The sequence below is a fragment of the Podarcis vaucheri genome (assembly GCF_965113315.1).
Source record: "Podarcis vaucheri genome assembly, chromosome: 6".
In the NCBI taxonomy this organism is placed as follows: Eukaryota; Metazoa; Chordata; class Lepidosauria; order Squamata; family Lacertidae; genus Podarcis; species Podarcis vaucheri.
This window is the reverse complement of record NC_138764.1, coordinates 44,619,163-44,644,269: the sequence shown is the minus strand read 5'-3', so window position 1 is coordinate 44,644,269 and position 25,107 is coordinate 44,619,163. Positions and strand designations below refer to the sequence as shown.

The following is a 25,107-nucleotide window of genomic DNA, read 5'->3' as shown; positions in this document are numbered from 1 at the left end:
TTCGAAGTAAGTCTTTTGGAGTTCAATGAGACGTACTTCCAAACAAGTATGCATATGACTGTAGCCGAGCTCACTTCCATTTCAACTCGCCCCGTTTTCTGCGAGCTGCATATGCAGCGCAACAGGCACTGCTCCCCCCCCCGCCCCACCTCCCCGTTGCATCTCGACTGCTGGCGAATTGCCCTTTGCCTTCCACTTCGCGCGCTCTTACGCAGCTGCTCGAGGTAGGAAACCCGGCTATTTATTAATTAAAGGGTTAGCAAAGGGGAAAAGCTAGTCGTGCTCGCCCGGCTCGCAGCGCTGCAGTTCCAAATAAGAGCAGCCGCGCCTGTTTCCGAAAACAACGGCGTTTGTTCTTTAAGCGACCTAGCAAAAGTGTGTTATCATTTTCTTTCGACCGAAAAACCCCCAAACCCAACCACGCCAAACAGCGCTGTGACTGTGGTTGGGTGTGATTCTGAGGCGAAGCAGAGGCAGCAAGAGTGCAGGGATGTACTTGAGAGGTTAGGGGGCATGTCTGGGGGCGCGAGGGGAAGGCGGAGGCGGGCGAGACCGTCCTCCTCTCCTCCCTTTGTATGCAGCGTGGCTGCTGGGTCCTGCGCGCGGGGTGGCGCCCAGCTCCCGCCTCCCCAGGCTCCCGCCCCCTGCCGCCGCCCCAGACCCAAGCCCAGCCCGCCCCGACTGGCTCTCTTCCCCCACTCGCTGCCTCCACCCCCCGGGCGGTGTGAGAGCTGCGTTCGCGTCCGGGCCGGCAAGATGGCGGCATCGTCGGGGTCCAGCGGCGCCGAGCTGCCCGGGACTCTGGGGGAGTCGGAGGGCGCGGCGGCGGCGGGGGGCACGCCTCGCGCTCTGGCCCCCGAGGAGGTCGCCCGCAGGCTGCGCGGAACCAGGCGGGAGCTGAGCAACAGGCGCAAGATCCTGCTGAGGAACCTGCCCGCCGAGAGCAGCAGCCAGGTGAGCGAAACGCCCCCATTTCTCCCCTTCCCTCGCGGCGCGTGGGGAGCGCAGCTCGGGGCAGAGCCCTCGGAGGGGCGGCGGAGGGGGGGGCGAGGACGAGCCACGGGCCCCCCGCTTTCCCCGGGGCTGGAGCCGAGAGTTAATGGGTTGCAGCTGTGGAAGGAGCTTGGTCACGCGGAGTTGGTCACTCAGGGAGCGTGACGGGAGCCCGTGGGGAGAGAAAAGATGTCCCGGGGGTGCATCGTCTCTAGGCAGGGAAGAGGTAATTTAGAACTTGCCAGGGATAACGGAGCTGACTGGGCTGGGAGGGAGGCATGTAGAGGCACATCCTCTCCAAAATGGAAGAAGAAGGGGAGGGTCCCCCCCCCCTTTTAATGTAGGGAATAATAAGATTCCAGAACTTTGCAGGTAATGATAAGTGACCCAGGTGGGTAGGTATCGTCATTCATCTCCTGAGATAGTGGGAGAGAGGGCGCGTCTCTATAATTGGTTTAAAGGCAACACATGCAGAAACATAAGTCTTGAAAGTTCTAGGAGGGATTGTGGGCTGGAGGGAGTTAAGGAGGAACACTCCTCTCTCGCTTTCTTAGCAGCAATACATGCGGAGTTGTCTTTCGCTTTATTGCAATGGATACAGTGCTGTGGATAGGAAGTTTGCTTGTTGCCCTGTGTTGGGATTATACTTTACACTTGGTGGCATGAGCAGCAGCTCAGCAGGAACTCCCATCCCTGAATAAAGAAAGTCAAAAGGCAGCCATAATAGGAGAAAAGAAGCAAAACAAAATGGGCATTGCTTCTTGTTCTCCTATTCGGAAAGCAGATGAGATTTTGTTCAACATCCTGTCTGTGCCTTTTTTTTTGCCTTTGGAAAAAGCACTTGTATGTTCTCATCCTCCCCAATTTGTTTATTGTTTTTACTGTTGCTGAAACCATCTTTTTTATTTATTTTTCATAATCACTCACCAAGAATATATGCCTGTAGGGTAGGTGGAGGAAAGTTTTGTAAGAGTTTTATTTTATTGACTAAAGAACGTACACATTCTAAATTGCTTCCCATTGCTATCATCAATGACACAACTGGAATAGATAGCTGAAGCTGTTTTTCTTTCTTCCCCCTTGGCTTTTCTAACTCTTGTGTAGACTAGCTATGTTCTGTTGCAAAGGTTGTACAGTAGTTCAACGAGAAGATACAGACATGGATAGCCAACAGAAGGTTTTTGGAGTTATCTTTTTAAGCCTTTTGGGCACTGTTAGAAATTATTGTTTTCCATTAAGTAACAGATTTGTAGTCTTCATGATTGCGCAGGTGCATCTGAATATTGGGGAAAGTTTGGGAAAACAATAAAGAAGTAGAACTGGGATTAAATTTTATTGCTTTAAGTTGTCATAGATTTCCAACTCAAGATAAGAGGTTTTTGCAAAGGCAGACTCAAGTTCCTCTAACATTTACAGTTTTGGAATAAAAGTATAATAAACCCATGTCATATCCAGTTATAAGTGGTCAATATCATCCAATAAAACATGCAAATTAACCAGGACTTTCTAGCTCCTGTTATGTTCCCGAATGCTGAACAAGTTGCCTTGTTCAATGACAATCTCTGTGTGCTTTGCTTTAGTGGGTGGAGGTAGGTTATACAGAATTGAGTTTTAAAGAGGCTATTAGTCCCCAGAAAATCACTGTATTGATATGCATAAAATGTTTACTAGTGGTAGGGACACACTTCTAATGAAATGCATTACTGTTAAAATAGTAAGGCGTTGGCAAGTTAAAGGCAAAGATTCTATCATGAGCAAGCTAATAAATGTCGCTGAATGAGTCTGTGGATAATGAAAATGAGTGATAAAAAGAAGACAATAATACTCTGTTCTGTCAAGTACCAAGTAGAAAGTTCCAAAGTCTGGCATCTTTATAATAGAGTGCAAAATGTTCCATTTATTGTTATTTTTTATTAAATGTATTCATTGCTTTTTAAAAATAAGTTTCATATCAACTTGCAATAAGTTAAAATACAGGAAAGGTGAACACTAAGAACGAGGCCATAAATCAAACCAGATTAACATCTTGCAGAGACTGTGCCAGTTCCTTTCATTTGCTGTGAAGTGGATATGATAAAAAAAAAACCATTGAAACCTGTTGTGTTCCTATTTTGCCCTATGCATGGATGAGGAGGCATTCAAAATACAAAAGCTCAACTCAATGTGGACATCAATAGACAATTCCGATTTTAAGATCACAGGTGTGCCAATTGTAAACCCCATACACTGTCCACCATCACCCTACTTAAGAGAACTTTCAGAATCTGTTTTACCAGGAGTGACAGTGAGACAAAAGAAATATATGTGTGCACCATGGGAAAGAATTGCTTCTGCAACTTGTCTATGGTCTGCCTTCAGCCTCAGATAGAAGTACATATTTTTCTGGTTTCAGTGGAACTTACAGGGTGAAATCTAACTAACTCTTTCCCTGAAAAGACCACCCAAAAATCAATTGACTTAAATCTGAGTATGGTTAACATTGGATATTACACATAATGTTGATCATATATGGATACAGTGGTATCTCACGTTAAGTACTTAATTCGTTCCGGATGTTTGTACTTAACCTGAAACTGTTCTTAACCTGAAGCACCACTTTAGCTAATGGGGCCTCCTGCTGCTGCCGCGCTGCCGGAGCCCGATTTCTGTTCTCATCCTGAAGCAAAGTTCTTAACCTGAAGCACTTATTTCTGGGTTAGCGGAGTCTGTAACCTGAAGCGTATGTAACCGGAAGTGTATGTAACCTGAGATACCACTGTACAAGGAAGGCCTTAAAAATGTCACAGCAACTTCCTTTGAAGTAAGGTCCATTGAACTCAGTGGGACTTGCTGCTTAAGCAAACATGCGTAGAATCATACTGTAAGCCATTTTAGGTTTCAGCTTTCCAATTAGCATTCTGGGGATTATTAATTGGTTTTAAAATAAGTGAGACCTTCAACAAAATATCGCATTGTTGAGGTTCCAGCCAGCTAGTTAGAGCTTCTTTCAGAAGTTTCTGCTCCGTTATCTTCAACTTTTCTGTCTTTAGTACTCAGTTTTCCATGCTCACTGAGCATTCTTCGTGGGTGGCTGAGTCTCCCAAGTCCCCCATATATATATACTTTAAAAACATTTCTATACTTCCCCTAATCTGCTGATACTTCTCCCTTGTTCATGGTCAGTGCTGTTTTGGCCACATAAGGAACTACACTGTCTGAACGAGCATAGATAGAGGATGGCAAATATGTATTCAGGCTGCTCCTTGTCCTGTAAGAATAATTGCTTGCAATAGATTAAAATATTCCTTAAAAGTATGTACTTTCTGACAGGAAAACAGGTTCAAGTGTTTTTCCCTAAGAGGGAGTCAAGCTGCTATGCTGTGCTGAAAAGTAATTTTAGGACATATGTCTTCGTGGTCCAAATAGTCCTTGTAATAGAAACTTGCAATAGGATTGCAGGGATTGTTACCAAAAAAGGATTTCACTGCCAAGATGTTTTCATTTTCATTAGCCATGCTGTCTGAGTATTCTTTAAGCTCATTCTTTATCCAGGCTTTCTTGGATATTCATCGGAATATTGGATTACACGTAGATAGGAGTAAACACATGGTGTCTAAATATATTTTGCTTTTGAAAATATTGCAGCCTCAGAACAAGAATAATTTAGATGATAATTTAAAAAGCAATAGACTTTATTCTCCTTAAACCTTCTGTTTCTTGTGAAGGATGGTGCTTCAGTGCTGTTTACTGTATTTTTTTTAACCATGTATGTGAACGAAATGTAAACGGATGAAGCCCGAGATAGTTAAGCACAACAAGGTATTGTGAGAAAGCACTGGCTGAAGACAATTACTGGACATGTAGAAATCCACGTTTCAAGACAGAACTAATGATTTTTCTCTGGATATGTACCACGGTGCATCTAATCTGCATACATGGTTTCTGATCCAGAAGGACATTCACATGTAAACTTCTCTTACTGAGTGGCATGTTTGTACATGGGTTGCAGTTATAGGTCCTGTTTAGGTCAGTAGGTCTTCAAGTAATGAGGCATAGGATTGGACTGTACTTGAATGTAGTTTTCCTTTAGGGAACTATAGATTCAGCTTGTAGTGTTTGGGGTTTCATTCTTTATAAGCTAATAACAAACATTTGTTCCTGCTTTACACGACCTCTGTCTTTGTTTAACTGGCCCATTAGCCAGTCTTCATCAATTATTTATTATTATTCATTTCTGGATTTTTGTGTCATCTGCACTGGTCCTTCCAGGTGACTTATGAAAACACAGATTCAGAAATACAAAAATATATAATACCTAATTACGTCCCCAAAACGTGGAACAGTATTACAAAACTTATACATAGAAGATTCTCCATACCACATCACCAACATAAAAAATCCGCTAAGAAACAACTAAAAACTTTTAGCAAAGAATAATAAAACTCTAAAACCCTTAAAACCAGGTGACTGTTAAGATAAATAAAACTACTGAAAAACATGGGGGAGGGAAGAAATGTCTTCACATTGTGCCAAAAATATTGTACAATGGACACAAGTTGAGCTTGCAGAACCTTTGAATTGGGTTCAGAAATGTGCTGGCAGCCACTACAAGTGAGTAAAAACTGGTGTAAATATGCTCAAGATGCCATGTCTCAGTTAAGCAACACCACTGCTTAATGTTCCACTGGCAGATGTTTCCAGACCTTGCTCAGGGGAAGACCATCAAATAGCACAGTAATACAGACAGGAGGTGATTAGATTGTAGATCCCTGATGCCAGGTTATATCCATCCAAGATAGAGCTGGTGAACTGTATTTCAGTGCCATGGAGGCCACAGGTTCCTTCAGTGATAAATCCAGGAGCTTTGAGCTGCATCTTTCAGGGGAAGTGCAACCCCATCCAGAACTGGTTGAATCCAAGCTATACAGATTCAGGGATGACCCACTAACCCACTAACATCTCCATTTTGTCTGGATTACACCTGAATATATTGACTCTCATCCAGTGCATTACTATGTTGAGGCACCTGCCAAGAACATCTGCTACCACCATCACAGCTGACGAAAAGGACAAATAAAGTTATGTGCCATCTGCATATTGGTGACAGCACATTCCATAACTACCGATTGTCCCTCTCAGCAGTTTCATGTAGATATTAAACAGCACAAGGAATAGCATTGGCCCCTGTGGAACCCCATAGGTCAAGCTCCTTGAAGCTGAAAAATCCCCCCAGCACCACTACCTGGTACCAAACACCCAAATAAGAGCATGATGGTACTGGAAGTCACCTAGAGGGCCAGTAGACCTGATGGGGTTGTGTTCTTCATGTCATTTTCCTGGCACAGGTCATCCAAAAGGGTGACCAATGCGGTCTTGGTGCCAGAACCAGGTCTGTTCCACTATTGAAATTTATCCAGAAAATTAGTTTCTTCAAGATGAGCTGGATCAGTTCAGCAACCAGCCACTCCAGGACATTGCCCAAGGAGGGAGCATTTGCCACTAGCCCAGGGTGGTCCAGGCCGCATGCAGCCCTCACTACCTCTTTTGGCGGCCCTCAAAGGCTGGGTTATCGAAGTGCTTGGGCTTTGGTAAGGAGACATGAGGGCTCCAGCCTCCATCACAAAACCTAGTTAGTGCTTCCCCAGCTTTGGGAAGGAGCTGAGAGGGCTCTGTGACCCTGCTAGAGCCTTGTGCCTCTTTCTTAAAGCCCAACACTTATGTTAGCCAGCTTTGGGAAAGCAGCACAAGGACTGTGTGTGTGTGTGTGTGTGTGCACGCGCGCCAACACCAACTTTTGACTTCGTTCACTGCCCCTGCACAACAAGGCAGTGTGTGGCCTGCAGGTTCCATGTCAAAGTACTTTTGTGGTCCACTTGGTATGAAAAGATGGACCACCAGCCTTTAGTTGTTTATATTTTATTGGTCCCGGGAAAGTTTCTTTAGAATTGGATTCACCTCCATTCCTTGAGGTAGGGAAGAACTGTTCCCTCTTATAATGAGGCATATGGAGCCTCCCTGGCCCATCCTGCTAGACTTTGTAAGCCAAGTGGTGCAAAGATCCATGGCCTTATCTAAATCCTCAGACTACATCAACTGAAACTCATATATCACTATTGGACTAGCCAGTGGGAAAGGGCACTTAGACTGGAGTCCTTTCTGCTGGCTTGCAATGGACTGGCTTGAGTTATTCCAACATTGTGTCTCTATACTCAATTTCATCTGTAAGTCCTGGAAGCTCATAGATCCTTGTCCGTCTATTTTTAAATATACACTTTTAATTTTACAGACATCTGATTATCTGTTCTAGGGAAACCTCTAGATACATGGAGACCATTCTCTTCTTTATGTAGAAACTGATACTTTATTTGGAGGCAGGGAGTGTTTCACACTGATAGGCACTGAGCCACCAACACTCACTAGTTGAGAGAATGATGCCTTATATATGCATTTGAAACCAAATTGCCATATTTTATCATTTGCACTTGTTTTGGAAATGTTTTCTGGTAGCCTTGTTGTGATACATACTTCTGTTTCTTGGCATTTGAAAATGGGAAACTGTTAATCTTTAGTCTTGTGGAAGCATAGCTTTTAGTTCTGGAATATATTTTTTAAAGTCAGCCTCAATTAGAAAAGTCCCTTTAATGAAAAAGCAAGCTCCCCCCCCCAACTGACTGCAAAATAGCAGATACTCATCTTTGCTGCTGCTTCAACACGACTGCATTTGCCTTTTCCTAGAAATACGTAATTGTGAGAACACATAAGCTCTTGAAAGTATCATAGTTTGCTTGGTACATTAGAAATCTGACTATGATTTAGCATTTTTATGAGCTAACATTCAAAAGTGGACTTTATATGATAGGTTAGAAAATATAAAATGTAGTAGTTGATAAAACATTCATGCGCACTTTCGCATCTCTGCTTAGTGTCACAAGCTGCATTTTTCATAGTTAAAGTCATTTGCCTCAGAACTATACTTCCTGTTCATTGTAGTATTTATTTATTTATTTTATTTTAAAAATGTATATTCTGTACCACTTAACTACAATAATCTCTAAGTGGTGTACAAGTAACTCAATGCAATGAAGATAAAAGTTAGTTAAAGCTATAAAATCAGAATTTCAGTTGTTAAAATGCCCACTAATTTATTTATTTTTTAAAGTCTTCAGTAGGTGCTGGATATTTAAGAGGGAGGGGGCCTCTCTGACCTCAACAGGAAGAGAGTCCTACAAAACACTGAACATATGGCTCCTGGTGGATATAAGCCAACATCTTGAGCCACGGGGGACCACTTACAGAGGCTCACATGAAGACCCCAGTGACTGGGTAGGGGTATAAGGGATCAGTCACTTCTTTTGGCAACCTGGACCCAAATTATTAAGGGCCTTGAACCTGGCCTGATAGCAAATGGGCAGCCAGTGCAAGCTTTTATTTATCTGCTGGCATTGTAGTGAGCAGTCTTCTAATTCTGGTTCCTTTTCATAAAGGATGCTGCTATGATTTTGCTGGTGCCTCTTATGCTGTCTAACTAGCAGACTGAAGAAGTACATATGCTAACTAATGGCCAAAGGCTATGTTTAGCTTTGCAGGAAATAAACAAAAAGATGGGATCCTCTCGTTGTAGCATGGGATAGTAAGAAAGTCTTCTTATAGCTATCTACTTTCTCTCTTTGTAATAATGTGGGCAGCACAGCTAGCTGTCAAGAAGCTAAAAGAGACCGATCGGCCTTTTCCCACACTAGTTAAGCTGGTGTATTGGGAGTTAAGCTGATTTCGTTCTCTTAAAGTCAAAGGTTATAAATTAACTTAACAGAAAGTACTTTGTAGTAGTGGGTTGGTGATCTAGCTGTCAGTAGTGAAGAAGAAGGTACTATTTGAGATGAGAACTGAGATCAGAGTGTGGGTAGAGTATGGGGTTTGAATTGGGGTGACCATGGATAAAATCCTCACTCAGCTGCAGAGCTAATTGAGTGACCCTGGAGAGCTTCCTACCTCACCATCCTGATCACAGGGTTGCTACGAGGGTGAAAAATTAGGTAGCTCTATTTATTCCTAGACTCCTTGGAAGAATAGTGGGATAGATGTGGATGATAAATAATGTGACTGTTGAATAGTGTTGCACTGCAAGCAAGACACTAATTTAGCTCCCAAGACACATGTGAGAATATGCATTCCTTTTGGAAAATAGCATTCCTGAATCTTCTTTCTTATTTGGAGTTCTCAAAGAAACACTTCACAGGTCAGGAGGCAGACTCTAGCAGCCCTGTTTAAAAGTGTGCTAACATTGTCAGGTTGTACAGCAGGAATGGGGAACTGGGTTTCCAGAAGCCTGAGTCCTGGGTTCTTAACTTTGCCCAACCCACCTGGCATCACTCTGAAATCAGCTGGCCAATTCTTCCCTGTGGAGAGTGGCAAGCTGTATTGCAAAAGAAAATCCAAGCTAAGCAAGGCCTGAAGCTGCTGCCTGTCAGCTGGTCAACTACCTTGGAGTTGCCACCTATCAGCTGAAAGGTGGCAGCTTCAAGCCTGCTGGAATTCGCCATGCCCCACTTTGGGCAGGGGTCAGTTGCATTGCCAAGTTCCCCATGCAGAACCCAGTAGTGCAGATGATGCCAGCAGGCTCGCGCTCACTGCCAATCAGTATTCCTTGCTAATGCACAATTGGGAGTGATGTTAGTTGTGTGGGTCAAGGGGGTGTGATTAATGGGTAACTAGAACCCCTGTCGGGCCTAATTATATCCATGGACTGGAGGCTCCCCACTCCTGTTGTAGAATATTGGCCTGGTTTGCATGATGCAGTAAGCCAAACTATGCATTTGGGGAATCACACAACCCCCTGCAGAGAAGCCACTTTGCTCCTTCCTGGTACTTCTATTAATTCCGTGGTACACTGAGCTAAGCCACATTTTACTTAGCGTGTTGCCCAAACCTGGGCTCATGGTTTAAGCTCTCCCCTTTCTAACCATTAACCGAAGCCAAGGTTTGTTCTAGGCTGCAGCTTGTGGTTAGTTGAGGAGATAAGTTGAGCATAATAGCTCAGTCAGTAGAGCATGAGACTCTTAATCTTAGGGTTGCGGGTGTGAGCCCCACATTGGGCAAAAGATTCCTTCATTGCAGGGGGTTGAACTAGATGACCCTCATGGTCCCTTCTAACTCTGTGATTCTATTATAAGCTCGTGCTCAGGCAACATGCTGGTCTAGCTCAGCATGGAGTGGCAGTAAAAAAGGACTGAGGAAGAGCAAAGCAGCTGTGAATTTGGTTTGCCATGCCGTGCTAGCTAGGCCATTGTTTAAAGTACAGTACTACTTGCCAGAAAGCATAACAAATTCCTATATATAGAGACAGGCTTAGCCGATCATTTTAGTGAGTGAATCATTTTTAAAAATATTGTTTTATAGGTGTCAGCTAGGGATTGTTTTTATTTGATGGGTACTCCAAGGGGAATGATGTGTGTTGACAAATTTCAGAAGATGCATGTGTGAGTTTCAGGCATGCTTTCAACCTTCTGTAAACATCAAATATATATTTACACATAACAAATTGGTTGTGTACTGACCATTCCTTCACTTTAGTGATGATGATTTAAGACTCCAAAGAAATGTGCCTTTCTCTCATCTCCCTATGCCAGTCAGAATCCCCATTCTGGTCACAACTCTTCCCCCCCCCCCTTGCATATAACCCACCATAAGGCAGATGTATTGGATTGCTGAGTAGTAGCAATAACATACTATCAGTGTATGTAGATAGCCTGAGGAGCAGCATCATGTTTTATTAACACAGCATTTGACAGCTGTTAACCGATGAAATAAGAGACTAGTATCCAATCTGACTAAAAAGAATACACTTGATCCTATTCAGATCAAACCCCTATTACCCACTAAGCTATGTATATTGAATTAGCAGATTGGCAAGGTGGGAGTGTGTTGTGATCTAGGGCACTTTGTAGAGTAGAAGGATGGTGTTGTAACAAATTCAGTTTCATTGGAGACCCTCAAGGCAGAGTGAGTGTGTAAATATATCATAATCAGTCTGATTAGGGCCAAAAGTACTCATTGTTTTTAATGCAACAACAGGGCCTTCTTGGTCACAGTTCCTCTCCCTGGTGTGGTACATCTGTCTTGCTCATAATTAACATTATTATTAACATGTGGAATTTAAAGAACATTTCTGTTCAACCAGCCATTGGTGGCTGAAAGATACTGTTCCTGGCAACTTTGAAATTCTTTAACCTGTGAGGATATTTTATTGCTTTTGCGTTGTTCTTTTATGTTTTGTTGTTTCGGGAGGAAAGACAGAATAAAAATTTAATCAGTAAGTAAAATTTGCCACGTCTTTCTGTAGAACAGGGCTGGCTAACCTTTGGTGCCTCCAGATGTTGTTCTTAATCTCCCATCAATCATGGTCATACAGTCCAACGACATTTGGAGCATCACAAGTAAGCCATACCTGCTTTAGAAAAATCTGTGGGTAGACTGGGAGGGTAGCACAGGCCTCCCTTGTATAGTTTTCCGAATCAAAATCTCCATACGAAACTGATTATTGTTCCAAAGGTGCTATTTGAAGGGCAAATAGCCACATCAGGGGTGATTTCTGGTAGCAAATGGCCCAGCAGGAAATGGTTAAACTCTCCTCCAGCACAGCAGTCCTGACCTAGATTGGGAGGCCATACCAAATGCTCTTTTTAAAAGGAAGAGACATAGCCAGTTGCACATTAATTGAAAACAGTGTTCCACAATGTGCAGGTCGACTCCTAGTCAGGTTGAAATTCTGATACAGATCACACACTAGATACACCAGGAGAAGCAGCAGCTATGCCAACCATAAACTGAAATCAAAATAAACTGAACAGTGCAACATAAATGGGCAATGAATATGAAAGTAGCATTAGATTATGGTTTGGATAGATTGTTATTTGGAAGTTGTATTAAAAGTAGCAAAAAAAACCAAAACAAAAGAAACAAAAAACAAATACTAATAATGGTTGTATCTAGTTGGACTCGATGGCCCTTGTGGTCTCTTCCAACTCTATGATTCTAGTTGGCACAAGGAATTTTGCCTGTGCTGGGGAACTTCCTCTCTCCTTTTCCTGTGAGCTCCCCCAAATCTGCCCTGCCTTCCATCCCACCACACAACCCTGTGAAGCATGGGGGGAGGGGGAGGAGATGAAGTTCCAATGCACAGGATGAAGTCCTTGTGCTATATGACTTCTCTGGATGCAAACCAGTGTTTTTAGTTGTAAATTGTTTTGCAAGAAGAGACTCATAAATTAAATAATAGTGCTTGTTTACACCCCCAAAGTAGACCTAATTATTTTTATAATAATCAGTATCTATGTATCTCTTCCTGTGCTGTGGGATTCCACTACAGTGGTACCTCGGGTTAAGAACTTAATTTGTTCTGGAGGTCTGTTCTTAACCTGAGGCACCACTTTAGCTAATGGGGCCTCCTGTTGCTGCCGCGTCGCCGGAGCACGGTTTCTGTTTTCATCCTGAAGCAAAGTTCTTAACCTGAGGTACTATTTCTGGGTTAGCGGAGTCTGTAACCTGAAGCCTCTGTAACCCGAGGTACCACTGTATTGTTTCATCATTACATTTTTCACCTTTCCTTTCTCTTCTAAACTACCGTATTTTTCGCTCCGTAAGACACACTTTTTTCTTCCTAAAAAGTAAGGGGAAATGTCTGTGTGTCTTATGGAGCGAATGCGTAGTCCCTGGAGCCGAATTGCACAGGGGCAAAAAGCAGATCATGCTCTTTTTTTTCTTCTTTTTTTTCTTGAAAGAGGGAAGTGGATGTTGAAACAAAGCCGCTGATCCACAAGCGATCGGGAGGGAGATAAGGGACGCTAGCAATAAAGTAGGCTGCCTGGGAGGGGGGGAGGTAAAGACAGCGAACTTGCAAGGAGAGGAGACAGGAAGACTAAAGCAATGAGAAGAGAAATTAGAAGAAAAGGAGGAGCAAAAAACTGCTCCAGCTAAGGAAAAGACACTAAGGCAAACGAGGGAAGGGGGTGTTGAAAGGAAGCAGCTGATCGGCAAGCGATCGGGAGGGAGATAAGGGACGCTAGCGATAAAGGAGGCTGCCTGGGACGGGGGAGGTAAAAGCCCATGGATCCTCAGGATTTTTACATTGGGTCACCCCAAATTCAACATCAGATCACATAGCATGTCCATGGCTACAGAGTGCACCAAAAAAAATCACGCACCCACTGTTGCGTGGGGCCGCAATGGCGCAAAAACGTGGTTACAAAGCATGGATCCACATGGATTCTCAGGATTTTTCATTGGGCTACCACAAACTCACTGTCAAATCACATGTCTGTGGCCACAGCATGAACCATAAAAATCATACATACACTGTTTTGTTCAGAATATTTTTTTTCTTGTTTTCCTCCTCTAAAAACTAGGTGCATCTTATGGTCAGGTGCATCTTATGGAGCGAAAAATACGGTACTTTCCTTAAGCACGAGGTTTTGCAGCCCCTGTTTGTTGTGGCTATAATCACCTATTTTCCTTTTCTTCTAAAGCTCAGATTAACAGTTTTGTAATGTCATATAGTTCAGACATCTTAGCATTTTCTCATCATTGCATTTCTTGAAGTAAACTTTCTGTGAACTTTACTTTCTGTATTACCCCTCCACAAAATGACTCAGTTCATATACCATAGTAAAACAAACCTTAGTTTACAGATTGTGGTTTATTGGGAGCAAATACTGGTTCAGGCATAGCATTAAGCCAGGAGTTGTGGTGAGTTTCCCCTATGCAATTGCAGGGAGAAAGCAAAACAGCCCAGAATGGTGTGCATTCACAGTCAACCATTAACTATGGAATAAGCCTGTTATGCCAACAGGCTCAGCATATTCTTCTTTGATGAGGAAAATCTCATGTCCCTTCTGGAACTATCTTGATTTTACCAGCCCAAATATGGTATCTATATACATTGCCTTGTCTCTAAATCTCTGAGTTTATTGTCCCTCTGGTGAGTCTATAAAGTTCCCATTGACCCCCAACCCAATTTCTAAGTCATTGACAAGAGAGGAGAATCACATGTTCCTTTTCCGTACACAACAGGAAGAGGATGCAACACCCCTTGGAAAAAAATAAGAAGCATTTAGCACCTGTGAAACAGGTGCTAGCTGCTGAATTCCTCAGGGATGTGCACAGAATTGCCTAATTATAGAGGAGGGAAAATGCATTATAAGAGTAGTACTGCGTAAGTTCATTGAAATGCTGAAAATAATTGTGTTCTCTAATTATACTTCTCTGTGACCTTGTTTGCAATGGTATGATGCACAGTTTCAGAATGTAGTCTTGGTGTGTTGTAGAAGCACACAATAAAATTTGGGAGCACGCAGACTTTCCCCTATGACTTTAGATATTGCTAACTACTTATTGACATGGTGTTTAATGCTGTATCTTTCAATAAAATGTGACTGCTGAAGTTTGGATCAAAAATTATATTTTTGATATTTCATTTCTGTGAAGAACAAGGCAATCTATCTCAGTAAGAGATTTCATTTTAAACAGAAGCAGTTTTGCTGTACAATGCAGAATAAATACCATTGAGTTGCATTATTAGCAGTGTTCTACATCATCCTTATCTGGCAACTCAGTATGCCAGCCTTTTATAGTTCTTTTTTTCATTAGGCAAAAAGTAACTACTCTAGGAATTCCACTTTTCAAAGGACAGAGCTTGTGGTTGAAGTGAGTGCTCACTCATATTGATTCCTAATTAATGTTTTGTATAGCAGTATGTCTATGGAGTAATTCTTTATTTGGAACAATTCAAAAACCTTAACATTAAAATAAAAATGTTCAGTTCACTGCGTTTCTTCTGATGGATTGTGTTGTTTTTTTCTTTTGCCACCTCCCCAGGAAATCCATAATTTATTAAAAGACTTTGAATTGAAGTACTGTTATGTGGACAAAAATAAAAGAACAGGTAAGAACCAAGAAGTATTATTTATTAGTCACCTTCCACACATTGCTTACAGCTTAAAAAACCAGTTAAAAACAAGTGATGTGTTTGTGTGTGTGTGTGTGTGTGTGTGTGTATACACACACACAAAAAGAGTTTACGCCCATGGCAGAGAACTAGGACTATAAGATTTTGCATACAGAGCTAGTTAAGTCCATAAGACACACATGTAGTTAAACTGTGACTTCAGTGCCCTTGTTCACACATAATGCAAAGCTGTGGTTTAATGCTATATGAATGAGCCTTGAAGGATTCTGAAACTGACACTCCCCATGTCTGTTATCCCATTGTTTGCATAGGAACTTAGCATGTGCATTGGAACCTCTTGTGTGTGCAAGGAGTACGGAAATGTTGCCCGATTCAATTATTTCAATATTATCAGAACTGCCTTGAATTTCCTTTGGTTTAATCAGAAGTCTTTCATTGGTCTTATATTCACGTTCAACAACACAATTTATTTAGTATGAAAAGCAGGGCTTCCTTCCTTCCTGTTTAACTCAAGGACTAAACACCAGCAGTGAGTGAGGCCAAAGCCAAAGTGGGTAAAGCCGGAGCCACCCCCAATAAGAATAAGAATTTATTATTTGTACCCCGCACATCTGGCTGGGTTTCCCCAGCCACTCTGGGTGGCTCCCAGCAGAATATTAAAAGCACAATAAAACATCAAACATTAAAAACTTCCCTAAACAGGGCTGCCTTCAGATGTCTTCTAAAAGTCAGATAGTTTTCCATTTCCTTGACATCTGATGGGAGGGTGGGTGCTACCACCGAGAAGGCCCTCTGCCCAACTCTTTTTCTCTTCTTTCTCTCTCCCACACAAACTTGCACTGCATCAGTCATCACCCATTCACCATCAACTCTCTCCCTGCCACTCATTGCGTTAATCTGTTCACATATACACAAAGACCTCTCTTTCCTCCTCCTCTTCTCTCCCTCCCTTTTTGCTCTCTCCCTCCCTTTCTTGCGCCTCTCCTTCTCCTGTCCCCATGGGGCAATTCGGCTTAGATCAAAAGCTTCCATTGTCACCAATGGAAGCTTTGCCTCCTAAGTCTAATGGTGGCAGGGCAGTGGTGGTGGCAGCTTATAGGAAGGGCTTACTGTCGCCTCCCAAAAATGTAAATTGTCCCCACCATGCAGTGGTTAGACTTCTTAATGGTATTGTAGTTTGTAGGCATCATAATATAATTCCTTTGAGCAAAATAGGAATTAGTAGTTTATAAGCATCACACTTACTTCGTTTCAGTTTCACTACTTATTGCTACCATATTTTCTAGAATATGAATTGTACATATATATATATATATATATATATATGTAAAAAATATTTATGGATGAATAACAGAATATATAAGGGTGGTGGTATCACACATCCTGATTGGTCAAATTGTGCAATACAGAAGTTTTATGAGGAAACAGCTGTTTCCCTTCAATTACAAAACATATTGCAAGTTATAAGAAAGCTTTGCATAGCTGGTATCTAGACCAAAGCCTTAATGATACAGTAATACTTACTCTAATCTATCTATCTGTGTGCTTAATTAGTATAAGATGGTCCCAGCTACGATTCAGTTAAACCTGCTTTTTTAAAAAAAGTGTCACTATGCTTATAATTTATTTAGTAAACCTTTTAGACTTGAGGATAGTGTAACCTCTGATTATTCAGGCTTGAAAGAAAATGTTAGCATTCCTGATTCTCAGTGGTATCATCTTTCCACTCAGTTTCACTTCTACTTGAGCTTCGGTGTTCAGTAGAAGCAGATGATTAATAGGCAATCTGGAATAAAAGATGTTTTCTGTTTTAAACCATAATCTTGCAACCAGAGCTTCCTGGAATTGAATTTCAGGAAAAGGCTCTATTGAAATATGATATGTCAGCAATAACTCTAAAAGGTTACAGCGCATGAGGCAGCACAATCACCCCCACAGACACATCATGGCAATTTTTGACAAAGCACATGGTGAGGGAGGAGGGGGCATGGAATTAATAGGTACATCCCATGTTACTTGGTTTTTACTTAACATTATACAGGTGTGTTTGTTTTGAGCTATTGACCACACTACTAATAATATTTAAAGTATTCCCTCACATAGTAAACACAAAGAATATTTTCTAAGTAAGCCTTGCTTGTACGGTGGTACCTCGGGTTAAGTACTTAATTTGTTCCGGAGGTCTGTTCTTAACCCGAAACTGTTCTTAACCTGAAGCACCACTTTAGCTAATGGGGCCTCCTGCTGTTGCCACGCCGCCGGAGCACAATTTCCGTTCTCATCCTGAAGCAAAGTTCTTAACCCGAGGTACTATTTCTGGGTTAGCGGAGTCTGTAACCTGAAGCGTATGTAACCTGAAGTGTATGTAACCCGAGGTACTACTGTACTGTGATTAGTATATAAACAATATTATTATAGAACTGGGAACTATCTATGTTTAGGGTGGTGGCAAGGGGATCTTCCTCTCCAACAGTCCCCTAAAAAGCCTCATCCGGAGGGTTGGGGAACCCTTAGAAAAGGCCTCATATTTTTAAATAGGGGATTACGGGGAAATGGACATGGCTTCCCCAAAATGAATCCTGGGAACTGTAGTTTATCTTTCGCAGAGCTGTAATTCTTAGCATTCTTAACAAACTACACCCCCCAGGATTCTTTGGGAAAGTTGTGTGCTTTAAATATATAACGTGGATATGACTTACATTTGTGAGAGTGGAACATCCACTTTCTGTGAGTGAAGAGAACTGTAACAGTGAATTCTCAAACCCTTACTTTGATTCAGAATTGAGGAAGAAGAAGAAGAAAAAGCAATAGGCCCTGATTTACATTTTACACTAACCATTGTTTTATTTTATCGTGATCTTGGGGCATCACAAAAGTCAACCACCAACTTTGTAATAAATGCCGGTACTTTCCTTGCTCTGAGGCTCATCCAAGAAGCCAACATTGTTGCTGAAGATGAATTGTGGTAGACTATGTAAATATCTGTTGCTGTTTTTACTGTCTTCCAGCTTTTGTTACTTTACTGAATGGAGAGCAGGCTCAGAATGCAATACGGTTGTTTCACCAATACTCCCTTCGAGGAAAAGAAATCTCAGTGCAACTTCAGCCAACCGATGCCCTGCTCTGCATTACCAATTTACCACGCTCCTATACATTGCAAGAGTTTGAAGAGTTGGTGCGGCCCTATGGCAATGTTGAAAGACACTTTTTGATTTATAGTGAAATCACTGGGTATTCGAAGGGCTATGGTTTTGTGGAATACATGAAAAAGGATTCTGCAGCTAAAGCTAGGTTGGACCTTCTAGGGAAACAAGTAGGTGGGAATGCCCTTTTTGCTCAGTGGATGGATGTCAATCAGTTAACTCCAGAACTCATACATTCAAAGTGCCTTTGTGTGGAAAACCTCCCTACAGACTACACAGATGCAGAGGATCTGATGCAAACCTTTTCATCGAAATATAACCCTGTGTTTTATCAGGTATGTAGGAGTTTTAAAGCCACAGCTCTTGTCTTTGGGGGCTGTGTGGTTTGACTACTCACCTTACATGGACTTTCCTTTGTTTGATTTTTAGCTTAATATGTTCAAGCTGGTGAATGATTATAGTACGCTTGTAACAGCTCCAATAGTAGTATAAAGGTTTATTAGGGTATGGCTGGCCTGCATTAGTCACCTGAAGATTATGCAAAAGGTCATCTGGGCCACTTCCTTGCATTTACAGAATTTCTGTTTTAGGAAGCAACTCTGGGAAACATTTTAAACTTTCACTTATAAATCTTAGAGTTTCAGGTATTTCAGGGGAGGGGAGTCGGAAACAACAGAATAAAGCTCCCTCAGTATATATAAAAATGTTATATTTTAGAACCCCCAAATTGGAATTTAGAAATCGTTTACTGTAAATTGGTAAAGATAACCTACCGACTGAGGAAAGCAATTGAGACATCTTATGAAGTTGTCTCTAATTCATGAAAACCTCTGCCGCAAGATTTTAAAGATTTTTCAAGATTCCAGAAAAGTCTCTGTTGTCTGCCCCCCCCCAATAGACTTAAGTTTGCAATCGCTTTGGATTCTAGAAAAGACAGGGGCAAGAACATCACCTTTGTTTTGAAGGGGGTGAATGGGATTAGACAATTTAATACTGCTTGTTTATAGTATTGGAGAGGGGACTATAGCTCAGTGGGTAGAGCAGTGTTTCCCAAACTTTTTTGGGCAACGGCACACCTGTTTACTGAAAAAAAATCTCGCGGCACACCACCATTAAAGCCCCGCCCCGTGACGTCAGCGCGCAGCGTCACGCCGGGAGGGACGCACGAAAGTGAAAGTTTTTTCCCTCCCCCTTGCCGGGGAACCTCCAAGCTTTGGGGGTGGGAGGAGGCAGCAGAGCGAGGGACTGAGGGACGGCGGCAACTGAGGCGGCGGCGGCTGTTGTGGTGGTGGCGGCGATAGCAGGCGGAGGAGGGGGCGGCGGCCGGGCTTGAGGAGCCGTCGCCGGGAGTTGCTGCTGCTGTTGTTGCTGCTGCTGCCCGGACATGCCGGCCTCCTCCTCCTCCGCTGTCTCGCGCTCCTCCCTTTTGCACTCGCTGCCCCGCCGCTCGGCACCACCACCGCGGAGCCGCCCCCGGCTCGACGCGGATCCTCGCCGCCGCCGCCTCTCACCGCCCGACTCGCCCGCCTCCCTCCCACGGCACACCAGCTAATGTCTCACGGCACAGTAGTGTGCCGCGGAACACTGGTTGGGAAACACTGATAGAGTATATGTTTGCATGGAGAAGGTGCCAGACTTAAGCTCCAGGATTTCCAGTTAAAAATATATTGAAAGCGAGAACTTAAAAGAGCTGCTGCTTGAGACCACGGTGATCAGTATACTGGTCTAGATGCCACAAGACTGTTCCATGTGTTCATAGTTATTTCCAGTGTGCTGAGAAACATCCTTATATTTAATATTTTTCTTTCTTCCCTACCTCTTCCTTTTAAACTAATTTAAACTAGCCCCTTCTCTTTGTCTTAGACTATTTCAGCTGTGGGCTGTTTAGTCACAGATGTTATTTTTTTCTAAACATTATTCCAGTTTTGTTTACATGTAGTTTTGGAAGAATGTACACTGCTTCCTATCTCTTTGACCTGTCACAATATTATTATCTAAGTATATAAATATGTTGGGTTGGTGTGTTTTTTTACAGCATCCTTTGTGGCATAAGGATATATTTTAGGATATTTTTGGTTGATAGGCATGGTTTATTATGAACCTTCAATGCATTTTGATAGGGTTTGCACCGGTTGATTATACCTATTATGTTTTTAATGTTGTTCTAGAGTGATTCCATAAGACAGAATAAACAGCTGCTACATGTTTATCAAAGGGCAGAAGCTTTCAGCTGGCATGAAATAAGCCCTGATGAGCTCTATATTTCCTGTGAGACAAAATTGTTTTAGGTGTTTTGAAAATGGGCTACAAGTGAATTAGTTCAATGTGGAACCTTCAAGATCTATAGAAATGCAGCTAGTTTTTATTCATTTTACTATTTTTATTTGTAACATATGTTAATTGTATTACTAAGCTTTGTAACACTGGTTGGACGTTGTATCCAACAAACAATCCCTGCTTTTCACTAGTCGATTCGATAATTACATAAAACTGATGCCATCCATATCTTCCTAGGGAATACTTATGTGACAGTAAAGGCTACTGAAATAAGTCTTAAGTTGTTGGTGATGATCCAGAAGGGTACATGTGCCAAATTCTTTCCTCTGGCCACATATCAAGGTCTTTCCCCTTCTCCTTCTCCTTTAGTGCAGCATAACTCTCCCCTCTAGTGAAACGCAAACAGCTTTTGTAACATGGCTATTTAAAAGGCAGCTTCTGGTTCGTTTTTGGGAGACCGCTGCAATCCTGCAAAGAAGCAAGGAAACTAACATTTGCACGTGTGCAAAGCAGTTGGTTTCCTGTACCTCCGCCAATAACTGAGGTGTCAAAACTAAATATATACCACCAGCTAGAATTTCATTGAATTTTGCAGATGTCGCCACTGCAGTTTTTCATATTATTTAAAATGCAAAACTTTTCAGCAGAACTGTACGTGAAAAAAATTAGTATTCCTCACCCCTAGGAAAGAAATGCAAGGGCGGGGGGCGGGGGAATGTGCCCATGGTTTCAAAATAATCCCCAGTTTAATTCCGTCCCTTAATGCTCCATAAAATAACTGTCAAATTTATTTCATAGCTCAAGTTCTTCATGAGATTAGATGGTAGGGCAGCAGTAATTCAAGTACAGTTCTGTGTGGCTGTCATCTGCAAAATATTTGTGTATAAATTTAGCTTGGAGGGAGGAGTGATCAGCAATGTTAATCTGGTCTTAGAAACACATTACTTAGTATTTTTCACAGGTGGTTCGTGCTTGAGGTGGAAGGATATAGCGCTGTCTGGAAACTGATATAGAGAGCATGTACTTCATTCATTGTGTTGTGAAATGTCCCTTCAGCTTGCTCAGGATGAAGATAGCTCGGTTGATGGCTTTGCAGTCGTTGAGTATGAGACAGCAGAGCAGGCAGAGGAAGTCCAGCAAGGCACAGATGGCTTGACTTTCAGAGAGAAGAGAGTGCATGTATCTTATTGTGCTCCGGGAGCTCCAGGGCGTGGAACTCTTGCTACACTTATAGCAGCACAACGCATGGTAAGAGACTCTACCACACCCCCACAAAGGAAAAACATGTGACAAATGCATTTAGGACCCTGGACATAAAAAACTGAATTATATGATTTATATGATGGCTGTATCTTTGGGCATGGTAGGCAATTAGTGGCTTTGTTCATACATAGTGCTGACCCAAGTCATGATTTAGCAAGAACGAACAAGTATGCAGATACCCATTCTTGACTTGGCAAGAATGAACGAGCATGTGACAAATCATGGCTGCTTTGCTGCTTAGCTACCAAAATTATGGCTTAGCATTACGTGTAAACTTGTGCTCATAGTTTGTCTCCCAGAAAGGAACGGTGAGCAGTAAGCCATGAACAAACCTTGGTTAAGACTCATAGTTTGTTGAGAGTGAGGCAACCCAGGAGCCCATATTTGTGTGTAGAACTAAACCAAATCATTACTTAGTTCTGCGTAGCATGGCAGCGACAGAAGTTGCGGAGGAGTAAAGCGGTTGTGGTTTTCTCCATGGAAACTCACACAGCTCCTCATTCTTGCTAAGTCACAATTTGGTTTACTTCTTAACTGGGCTCCTGATAAAACTGTTCTTAGATACAAACACTGTGGTTTTCCCAGGTTTTCTCTCCCACCTTGTTTGCATCACTAGTGTATATGGTGATTCCTGCAATTTTTTGCTGAACTACAAGCCAATAAAATCTCTCCTGAAATTTGAGACAAAGGGACCTGTATATATCCCCAGAATGTTCCCCTTGCTGGATTAGGTCTAGCTACCTAATTTTGTCTAAACTCTGGTATTTAAAAACAAAAAGACCAGAGAGGGTAGTTATTGAGTTTTGTCTGATGCTTCAGAGCACTGTAGTTAAGCAATTTTGGAAAGAATTGCTTCCGTAAGAGAGTGCTATGCCATTTTAAAAACAGGCGGTGCTAGTAGGCATGGTACTGACCAAAAAGCGGAGAAGTATACAACAATTTCAGGATAGTGGAGTTGGCTTAATTTCATGCTTGATGAGGAGTGAGGCTTTGATGCCTTGCTTGTCATAAGAGATTATTCCTCGGAATGTTGGGTAGCGAGGTATTACTGGAAGTTGTGATTTTTGTATGCAGCCTTAGATCAGAATGAATTCCCACTGCGTATGTAATAGTGGCTCACAAACTTCCTTAGGACATACTGTTCTTTTCCCTCTCACCCAATTTTTAATCTTCTGGCAATGCCCAGTATGACATGGCAATCGAAAGCAAGAATGAAAGCAATAGGTAGCAGAAATGAGTAATGTGGAGTAGAATATGGCTTGATAAACAAAAGAAGAGCAAGATGCCATGTAGGGCAAAGCAACTTTGGCACTCATATACTGGACCCTGATGCAAAAGCCTTGCATATCACCTACATCTACGATGGCAGCCAGATTTTTTTCAAACGAAGAACCTTGGTATTCCATTTTGCATATGAAACCACTGAAGCACAGCCCAATAATACCTCAAAATGAGAAAAACAGAGTTTTATTTTTTATTAGAATGCTGACATGCTGAGAAACAGGCTGCTAAAATCTCAACTCCTTTGTTCTTGGATGTGTGTGCTCTTGTAACCCACTGGTAACCCATTGGAAAATTGGAAATTTTCCAGTTTCTGATTTCACAGTCCTCTCACGAGGAGAATTGTCTGTGTGACCAGGCCTTTCATGAAGACTCTATTTTGTTGGAACAGTTAAGAGTTCACTAGGAAGTTACACACATACAAACATTGATTCCTTCATCAAAATAAAATGATATCAATAGATAAATGTGCACTGAATAAAAAAGAACCATGGTTTTACACGCCCATCTTTCTCAAGCTGGAACACTTTCACACTGGCAGTCAGGCTCAATACCTTGATCTGAAACTGGGATCTCTTCTCACTGTGAGAGACCATGGCCTGTTGCAGTGAAGCAGTGTGTTAAGCTGCAATTCAGATTGGTGGTAGTGATCATGTGGTCTTGCTGATAAAAGATATTCTGTAGTAAAATCCGGTATTAGTCTTAGTTCCAGAAGACAGCAAATATTGGCTGCTCGTTTTCTTGAAATTTTAGACAGATTAGACATCTTTTGAAGTCAAATACGCACAGTTGGGTTGTGTGTGTCAAAGTTGTGTTAGAATTATGCTTCCATACTTGGTGGAAATTGGTGCTAATTGAACTGCGCCTAATGCACAAGTATTGTTCCTCCTTCCTTTGGAAGTAAATGTTTAAGGTCACATGACTCAATGCTCTCTAATACCAAATGGTCCCAATTTTAATCTCTGGCAACTCCATATAGGGTTGTCTAGAACCCTGGAGAACCGCTGCCAATTAAAATTAGATAATACTAATGGACCAATGATTTGGTGTGGTTTAAGGTTATGCCTTGTGTTAAGGATTAAATATAAAATGGGCCCTGTTGAAAAGTACTGAATTAACAAAGACAGGTACAATACAGTGATGTGGAAGGAAGGAAAAGTTTAAAAGTGTCTATATCAGTGGTGTTGGCAGATATAGAAAGATATGAGTAACATAATCTAGTGATTGATTGGTTGACATGTATTTTCAATAAGCAACATTGTAGGGGTTTTTTTATAGAGTAGCAGTGAAATAGTTAAGGGGACTTCATGTTATCTTTGAATATTTTCATTGTGATAATACATAGGTAGTTTTGTCTTTGGTTAAATATTTTCTTAGACCAGTTTTGAGTATCTATCACAGCCTTTCTCAACTTTGGGTTCCCATATTTTGTTGGACTGCCACTCCCATCATCCATAGGCAACAGGGGCAGCAGTCAGGGATGATGGGAGTGGTAGTCCAAAAACATTTGGGAACCCGAGCTTGAGAGGCTTATTTGTAAAAGACCATCAGATTACAGTTAATATTTTTTTATTAGCTTTGACAGTGCATATAATTAAGACAGCCTGCTCATCTTACTGTCTCTTATCATGACTGCTTGGAAGCTCCAGAGTAAAAAATAAGATTGCCTATTTGTAAATGTTCATTAAGTGATGCCCCTTGCAGCCACAGATCCTTACCCTTAATAAGCGTATATGCAGTAATTGAAATCTAAATGGCTAAAAGGGAAAATGGGAGCATCTCTAGTCTCTGTCAGAGTTACAAAAGGTTCCTCAATGTGTTCAGTCTTACATGTGACTGAGAAGCTACTTGAAGTTCAACAGCTATATGCAAGCAACTCTGCTTTACAAAATGAACTTTCTTCTATCTTGGGAGAGAATCTGATTTTTTTCTCCTATTTCTTCATAATTCAAGATGAGGAACAACAGAAAAGGTTTGCTTCCTGAACCAAATGCAGTGCAAATTATGAAAAGCTTAAATACCCCAGCGATGTTACAAATGTTGTTGCAGCCCCAGTTACATGGATGTTCTAATAAACTTGGTAAGATTTTTTAAATATATCTGTCTGTCTGTCTGTCTCTGTCTCTATCAATCTATATCTACAGTATATCTGAAGTGGGGAAAAGTCTCCACCTTAGTAAAGGCTTTTGAATACAGACTTACTGTATCAAA

General features: G+C 41.9%; 1 protein-coding gene across 2 annotated transcripts in view; it reads left to right on the top strand.

The window, feature by feature from the left end:
• Positions 1-664: 664 nt before the first annotated feature.
• RAVER2 (ribonucleoprotein, PTB binding 2) overlaps positions 665-25,107 on the top strand; it is a 42,227-nt gene continuing 17,784 nt past the window's right edge. Inside the window, exons 1-5 of one of the 2 annotated variants that reach the window (XM_082227588.1) lie at positions 665-954; positions 14,842-14,908; positions 17,941-18,410; positions 21,409-21,600; positions 24,850-24,976. In XM_082227588.1, the coding sequence (XP_082083714.1) occupies positions 757-954; positions 14,842-14,908; positions 17,941-18,410; positions 21,409-21,600; positions 24,850-24,976 (1,054 nt within the window). In that variant the 5' untranslated portion in view covers positions 665-756. The remainder of the gene's footprint in view (positions 955-14,841; positions 14,909-17,940; positions 18,411-21,408; positions 21,601-24,849; positions 24,977-25,107) is intronic. The other variant, XM_082227587.1, reaches the window with a different exon arrangement.